General features: G+C 38.9%; 1 protein-coding gene across 1 annotated transcript; it reads left to right on the forward strand.

The window, feature by feature from the left end:
* The first annotated feature begins 1,083 nt into the window (after positions 1–1,083).
* Positions 1,084–8,370, forward strand: LOC104960659 (neurexin-3a-beta-like). The gene is made up of 3 exons (XM_010788799.1): positions 1,084–1,169; positions 2,290–2,597; positions 3,563–8,370. The coding sequence occupies exons 1-3, from the start codon at positions 1,106–1,108 to the stop codon at positions 3,656–3,658; spliced, it is 468 nt and encodes a 155-aa protein (XP_010787101.1). The 5' UTR covers positions 1,084–1,105; the 3' UTR covers positions 3,659–8,370.
* The last annotated feature ends 403 nt before the right edge of the window (positions 8,371–8,773 follow it).

Here is an 8,773-nt window from a genome sequence, read left to right on the forward strand (position 1 = left end):
TGGTGTTCCCCCAGCAGACGCCTGGCTGCACTATTGACCTGGTTGTTGGGAGCAGGCCAGTTCATCTGCCATATACCTGACGATGCTCAGCCCGATGCCAGGGCTTTCACTCGCCTCAGTACTTGGCGGAGTCAGCGCACCACTTGGCATGGATTAAGCAGGGGGGGCCCTTCAACCTTTTATCTCTGTAATTGTGTTGTTTCTCCATCACATTTTTTGCGCTAGGACTGGTGGAATCTACCATATGAGGCTACCTTTCAATGATTTTGTTGCCCATAGCACCCCTGGCATCGCATGTTTGAAGCAGATCACAGAGCTGCCCATCTGGGATGTTCAAGTTGTTCACTGGGCTCTTTGTCTGCCCCCTTTTTAGCTTCCGTCCAGTCTTGGCCCGCGGCTTCTCCATTTGAAAACAGCCTTTAATTTGGCTGTTGCTTCAACCAAGCGAGTGAGTGAGCAGTGAACCCTCTCTGTGGAGGCATTGTGTCTCCGCGCGGTCAGGGACAGAGTGGTCCATGTCCTGACAGAAACCAGCCTTTCAGCAGGAGTTTCTTGCAAGTAGTTTTGTCCCTAGCCATCTTGTGACCAGAAATATTTTTTTAGAAATACATAAGGAATATATAGATTTACAGCTTCTCAAGCACATTTAAATGTAAAGATAAGTTAAACATATGAAGATACATTTAACTTGCACACAAACAATAACTTAGAATCCTTTGCTGACTATGGTGTTGGAGTACAGGGGTCAGGTCCACCAGATCTCTGAACAACCCGCTGTGTCAACCCAGTGCTTTGACTGAAATGAATAGGGAGGCTCGAAAACCATGTGTTGTCTGGATAAATTAAACGTTTTGTTTTCTGTATCATGTGTTTGTTATTGTTACAGTATCATGTATGTATGCATTTTTGTCATTTTGTTAGGGACCTTAATTATCCTACACAAGTGTAATACAGATGTAATCTTCAGCTAAAATCATTTAAACATATTGTTAATCTTCTAGGGAAATTGAACATATCCCTGGTGACATGATGCTGATGATCACTAAATGTATTTCTAAATGTTTTCTTAAACTTTAAAGGGAACAGTGACATTGAACGCTATCAAATGGCCAATAAGAAAATTCCTTTCAAATACGCCAGACCAGTAGAAGAGTGGCTACAAGAGAAAGGTAATTTCAAACTAACATGCTTCTGCCTATTTTTGCTCACGATACTGATGGGTAGAAACCTCCTCTGCACTATAATGAGAAGAATACATGTTCATTCTCTTTATTTCAGACTTAAATGAACTGTGATCAAGTGTGAACAGCGAGATTTCACTTAATATGTTTCTGTGATATTCCATGTTAATGCAGATATGTGTGATCTTATTTATAACACCACCATTAAACTTATGCACTAGAACAAACATAAATGTAAATCCTCGCATGCAACTTCCGGAGCATCATGTGTACTAAAGAAAAAATATAAATACACAACTACCTTAGGAACTAAATAATCAAACAATTTTAATTTGCAAGTGCAACGACCAGCGCAAGTATGTTGCCATCTTTAAGCATTCATGCTATTATGGTCCATGTACTGTATGTCCAGTAGTTCAATGTACCAAAGTCTGGGTGAGGTCTAAAACAGCTGAGCCAATCACAGTGTAATATGCCAAAAAGTACTCAACAAATGGAAAGATGCTTTTAGGAAATCATACGGGGTGCATGCAAGTCTCTTATTCGAGAAGCGAGGAGCGATCTCTGAAGGGAGATAGTCGAGGAACCACCACACCATTCTTCAGGGAAATCCTCAGCCGGAAGACACGCCCCCTTACTGTGTATCCGTCACTGATACGACGCTGCCGGACAACACGTCCCCTTACTGTGTATCCATCACTGATTGGATGCTGCCAGACGTCACGCCCCCTTACTGTGTTTCCGTCACTGATTGGATGCTGCCGGACGACACGCCCCCTTACTGTGTTTCCATCACTGATTGGACGATGCAGCAGCTCCACTGATCTGATGCATCTCAACCCGACTGCTTTTCAATGTCAGAGTGAAGACATATTTAACTGTAACATTCTTATACAATACAATCTTCCCACCCTACCCCGGTCGCAACATACCTCCCAGATGGACAACCCATTTTTTATGTCAGGAAAATACAAACACGGTTCTGCTTGCGCTGGTCGTTCTGCCCGACAGTAATTATTCATTATTTATATTAATAGTGCTGCTTTATAAGTGTTTTTAAAGGTGCTGTTCCCTGTCAAACATTCACACATCTGGATGTCTCCTCTAGGACGGCAGCTAACCATTTTCAACACCCAAGCAACAGTCTCTATTGGTGGTAGTGATCACAGCCGGCCTTTTCAGGGCCAACTGTCTGGCTTTCATTACAATGGCCTCAAAGTGTTGAAAATGGCTTCTGAAGGCAACGCCAACATCAAGATCAATGGGAGTGTGAGGTTGGTAGGGGACGTGCCCAGTGGGCCGGGCTCAGCCAGGAGCACCGCCATGTCTCCAGAGATGTCCACCACCTTCATCGAGACCACGACCATGATGTCCACCACTACTACACGGAAACACAGATCCTCTTCAACTGTTCAGGTAAGGATTGAAAGACATGATAGATATATTTCACATGATGATTGATGGTCAGTTTAAATCTAGATTATACACACCAGCCGCCTTAACAGATAAACATGTTGCCATTGTACGTTTCTGCAAACCAGAGCATTTTACTTTCTCAAGCTTTCAACCATGCTCTTAAAGATACATAGAGACCACAGTTAAAATACCATGTTACCATAAATATAATATGGATCTCTGAGATTTAACTTAAACACCACGTGCAATATACAATATCATTGACGAGGACTCTACGACACAGATCACAATGCAGAATCTTGTCAGAAGTATCCCAGAATAGGGCTAACGTTGGACACTGCTGAATAAAGGTGGAACTCCCTGACTGGAAAGAACCTATCCAAAATTCCTACATAAACCTGACAAAAATTCCACTTACCACATACAATTCAAAGCATCGACCTCTCTGCTGGTAGATCCTAACAACAACTCTCCTGAGAGGGAGATCCTTGTAAATGGTATATGTTTTTTTAAATACATTTTACATTTATATATTATATATATGTATATGTATATATATATAATATATATATACATTTATATTCCACTCTTCGGACCAAAAAATGCTTTTGAACAGATTTACGTACACAGTGATATTCCTAATGGTCCCCAGGAAACCCCAGAATGCTATTCAAGAATTAGATTAGACAAAACTGCATAAGCTTAAAAAATCCCAAATCCATGAGGACTATGATGACTTGGACAACATTTGTATTGATTGAATATCGGAAATGACCTCAGCATTGTCATGATGCAATGCTGAATCCTGAAGGCCTTACCTGTCGGGATAGATTGAATGAAAATTCATGCTTACCTTCTAACTCCTTTTGTATAATTTCCCTTGTCTGTTTTTTGTGTTTGTTGGCTCTTCGCGGGTATCTCTGCTGTGGCTATGACCTCTAATGACCAATGTTCTGCACATGAAGCATACGGCAGATGACATTGTGTCCTCTGCAGAGTGTTCCAGTGATGACGAGGACCTGGAGGAGTGTGAAACTAGCCATGCAGGTGGGCTAGGTTAGTTTGCATTTGCTCGCTTTTTTGTGCTTTCACTCATCTGCACCAGAGGATTGATGCTTCCTCAAAGCATCACAACCCCATGGTTAAACAAAGTGTAACTTCATATAACAGCCAATGTAGTCACATTAAACATAGCTGCAAATAACATTAACCAATACAAGGAAAGCTGGTTTAAGAAATGCACAGTTCAATTGAAGCTACATTGAAAATAGTTAAACTTGTGAATCAGGCATACAACAAATTATTTCAGTAGCCCAGAAAGCCATTGATATCATGTGCTACACTTGCACATGGGGTCTTCCAAAGTGGTTAACATGGTCACCAATATAAATACAAATTATGTCTGCAGAACGGAATAATAAGGGTTAGTACAAGTGGGCAGAATTTGTATGAGGGTGAACCATGTTATCTGCACTGATGCTGTTACATGTACATGGTGTTTGAGTCCACTGCTGCTGCCATTCACTGCTCCACTGACCTTCATTTTAAAACAATACACTTTTAAAAGTCTTATTTTATTTGTATTTGTTTAGCTTAATGCAGAATGTTGTAAAGACTACGGTGATGTTTTGTCTTCATTTGTGTTTTTCCACACTCACTTGTGTTAGTACATGTGATAGAGAACAGATATCATTGAATTTCTGTGTACAAGTTTTTTTTGTTTTTTTGGGTCATATTCTTGCTTTTAGGTGTACTTGTTATTCTGTCTTTTTTGTATCTAAAGGCTTACATTATAAAATATGCAAGCTTTGTGATAATTTAGAGAAGCAAATTAATGATTTGGAAATGTCCATATTTAACAACATAAAATTATAGGACACAGCAAACAGCCATGTTTTCACTTCCATTCTAAATAATCAAACTGTCACACAGCTTTCTGATGTGCATGGCAGTTAGATTATTTTTCTAAAGTTTTTTTTTAGTTTGAACATCCTTTAACCCATTTAAAATAATGCAACATAACCTTTCAAATATACATGTATTTGGATGTCCAGACGAAATGTCAGCTTCAGTATTTAGTTCATGTTGCGGACCAAAACAAACTGCTGCAGTAAATCCACACACTCCTTTCACCTGCAGCTCATATGAAACACTAAGTGTTATTATACAAATTATTACTAAAGTTGCAATGGATTCCAATTGGCAAACATGCTTAGCATTATCAGGAATGTATTATTGCTAGGAATTTCTTTGAAGGCCTTATTGACCATAAAACAAGGCTTTTAGCTAAATAACATTTGCATTTAAAACTATGGTGAGCTATTCTGCAAATAAAAAGATGGGTGAACTGAATGTGGGTGAGTTGTGCCCTATGACATCTCATGAGAAAATACACATTTTACTTTAGACTGTGAAATATTTAAAGTTGAATGCCAGACGGTGACTGCACTGAACAAACTGAGGCTGTTGACTTTAATCAAATGTATTACTTCAGCAGATTTCACATAACTGTAAATTAAAATATTAGGTTCAACTTAATATTATTTCTTTCAGCTAACCTTGTACACTCGTGAAATTTGTGGCATAATATATTTAATTAAGTAAATTGGCTGGCTGCTTCTCAATGTCAAGGAAAGATCCTTCAGAGCCTCTATTTCAAGGATGCTACGTCATCGAATCCCGCCGAAAGACGTCCAATGTACAGGATCCTTGGAATTCTACCGAGGACAGAATCCTTCATTGCAGGAAATTTCAAGACTGCTCATGTGTATCCTCGGCGGCCTTAAATGACCCACAATGCGCCCGGACCAATCTCCACGGATTGGCACAGTGGCATTAATAATGCAGTAATGATGGGCCTACACAACATAAAGAATAGAGGGCAGTTTCTGTTTACTTGACATTTGTTAATTGTAAACGGTTATTTTTTTCACATCTGCAATTTGCTTGTGTGTGTTTACATTATTAAAGTACAATTTAAATGTGATTACACATGTTCTCCGCATCGATAAGTGTTAGAACCACTACAAACATGCGCAAACTACATATGCAAAATTGACACGGGAGAAAAGTGTTGCTTGCTTATTGTGCGGGAAGAATTAAATAGAGGGAATAGAAAGGGGTGTCTACCAAGGGTGATTTAAACCATTATGACAACTCACAAACTAACTATGGAGTAATTATGTATGCTTAATTTACTTGATTTACATTAGAGAATAAAACTTGTACGGAAGGCAAGCAGGAAGACTTATTTAACTAGAACATCCTCCTCCTCCGAGCAGACAGACGCCGACGATACTCCTGCTCTATCTCTTCCTCCATCTAAAAAAATTAATGGATAAAAGACACCAAAAAAACGTGTCCATCTTCGATTTTAGCAAATCAGTTATGAGTCTTCAAACAAATCACGCTCAATAAGGCAGAGCCTTGCATATGACGGCGGACGCACACCTGCACACTTGCTAGCCTGTTCCATTATTCGTTCTCCGAATGCTAGTAAGGATTCTTGCCTGGCCTCTGAAGGACCTGACTCGGAAGAACATGTCCTACCAAGGAAGCGTCCTCGACTTTGAGAAACGGCTAATGTTTCAGTTTGTTCAGTGTGTCAGAAGCTTGATTTCTGAGGATTTTTGCTGACCAGCGAAATGTCCTTCGTTTTGAAGATCATTCCCGTGTTGTTCAGGGTATGTGAAAGGTTGTGGTGTAAATGGGGTTAAAGCTGTGCTGTGTAGCCTGAGATTCATGGGGATTTGTTAAGAAAGACAAAGACAGGGCCCCAGTCATCCAATCATGTGTTTACACAGAAATTCACACCACTCTAACCCTAACATCGCGTTGAAAGCTGCATGCTTTTATTTCAAATCTGCTTTTTTGCATGATTTTGGGAGTTTGTCCAATTAGATCGAGATACTGTTGTATTTTGCCTTCATCATGTGTGGCATGACGTTTTGGTGGGTGATCATTTTGTATTCTTATAGTCGGGTACCATGCGGCTTTGCACCATGCAGCTCTACATGTACCTCCAGTTTGAAGGTTTTCAGAGCAAATATAAAGGCAAAAACAATATTTTCTCACCATCAAATTCGTGTTGTCCTCTCCTAATTTTCAGCTAGTCTTCAGTCTTCCAGTCCCTTTCCTTCCCCTGTCATCTTCCTCCTAACGCTTTACTGCGTTTAAATATTTTTCAGTGAAGATGGGAAACTAATGTTTTTTTTGCCAACAATTCTAGTTATTTATTTTCTTTTATTCATCATTTTTTATCAACCATTGTTTAGCAAACTATTGAAATCGTTATTTTCTGGGTGACATCTGATCATGTTCTTGCATGTTTTTTGATTGATGCTTAAATCCATTCCCCCATATTCAGACTAAATTGGTTGCTTTGTCTGCATTCGAGTTTAAGTTGAAAATCATTTTTGCGATCGCAGCTCCATTGAATGTTGTCTATGCAGTCTGGTTTGTTGGTGAAGTTCTTGAGTGATTCTGTTCTCTGTTGGTAATCTGTAGTGTTCTCCTTTCCTTTAGATTAATTTCATAAGATGGCAAGATTCCTGAATAGCTAATACTGTGAACAATATGACAACAGTAAAGAACCATCCCATGACCAATAATTAATAATACAATATTATCTCTCTGCCAAAGTTAATCTCTAAAAGGGATGGTTTGGATGTTTTGAAGTGGGGTTGTAAAGTTGAGAGGATGCAGGCGTCACATGACTTTCTCCCAGGAGGCCACTGTTTGTCTTCTGTGTGAAACCAAAAGTCAACCATGAACTGATTTGGACAATTTAATTGATTTACTTCACATAATTTACAAACCTACACTTTTGACCTTAAAGTATGATACTTCCCAACATATTCAAGTGTGGCCTTAACCCAACCAAGTGGTTTTGTTTATTGTAGTTATGTTTAAATTCACAACATGAACCACCTTAAAGTTTAAAGTGACAAGTTGGGAATGTGGAGTTAAAATAGAAGCGATGATCCAACAATACGTAGATATGACTACAAAATGTCCTTAAAAGTGTAATGCTCTTTATACGCTTATGTTGAAGGACTGAAATGAATCATAAATGAGAATTATTATGTTTTTATATACTTATCACTCAAGGCAACCATTGGTCTCTGTTCATTATTCCTTGATAGACTAATCAGTCATGTGCCATCTTATGGAATTTGCACAAGGCAAATTATTGAATCATATGTCAAAAGATTCTGTGGTGTTAAAGCTGGTATCCATAATAATGCTTAGTGACATGTTTCCACAATCTGATGCCGATCCCCCCCATCACATGGTTAACTGTTGCGCTGATAGGACATTTTAGTCTTTTCCTGAAAGTGCCCATACAGTATTAACTATCATTGCTACAAAACAACAATGGTGTTTATTTTGGCAAAAGTATACAAGTATACTTGCTCAACCCACCCCAACCTCGAAATAAATGGCAGAAGTCTTTGTCCTTTGATTTTTCTGACAACCATTCATCCATTCAACTTCACAGCTATGGGGTTATTGCTGAGATCCCAAACATTACATTAGGCAAGGCAAGGCAAGGCAAGTTTATTTATGTAGTACTTTTCAACACAAGGTGTTCGAAAAATATCACTTGTCACCGGCTTAAGCTTCAATATCAGGATACATGTATTATTTATTCAGTATTTTCCCAACACAAGGCAATTCAAAGTGCTTTACAAAAATATAAGACATTAAGAACATTCATAAATAGTGCAGCGGAAACACATTATAAAATGGCATTTAAACACAGTCATTAAAAAGCAACTATAATAAAATAAACATACAAAATACATGAATAAAAGTTACAGTGCAGTGTGAGATATGATTGACAAAAAGATAAGTCTTCAGCCTTGATTTAAAAGTAGTAAGAGCTGCAGCGGACCGGCAGGTCTCTGGTACTTTGTTCCAGATATTTGGAGCATAATAACTGAACACTGCTTTTCCATGTTTAGTTCTGACTCTGGGGACAGAAAGCTGACCAGTCCCTGAAGACCTGAGAGTTCTGGATGGTTCTTGGTGGTTCATCATTTAGCAGTAGATCAGAAATGTATTTTGAGCCTAAACCATTGAATGCTTTATAAACCAGCTGCAGTATTTTGAAATCAGTTATTTGACACACAGGAAGCCAGTGTAAAGACTTCAGAACTGGAGTGATGTGATCC

This window comes from Notothenia coriiceps, unplaced genomic scaffold (assembly GCF_000735185.1).
Source record: "Notothenia coriiceps isolate Sejong01 unplaced genomic scaffold, NC01 NC01_scaffold00032146, whole genome shotgun sequence".
NCBI lineage: Eukaryota > Metazoa > Chordata > Actinopteri > Perciformes > Nototheniidae > Notothenia > Notothenia coriiceps.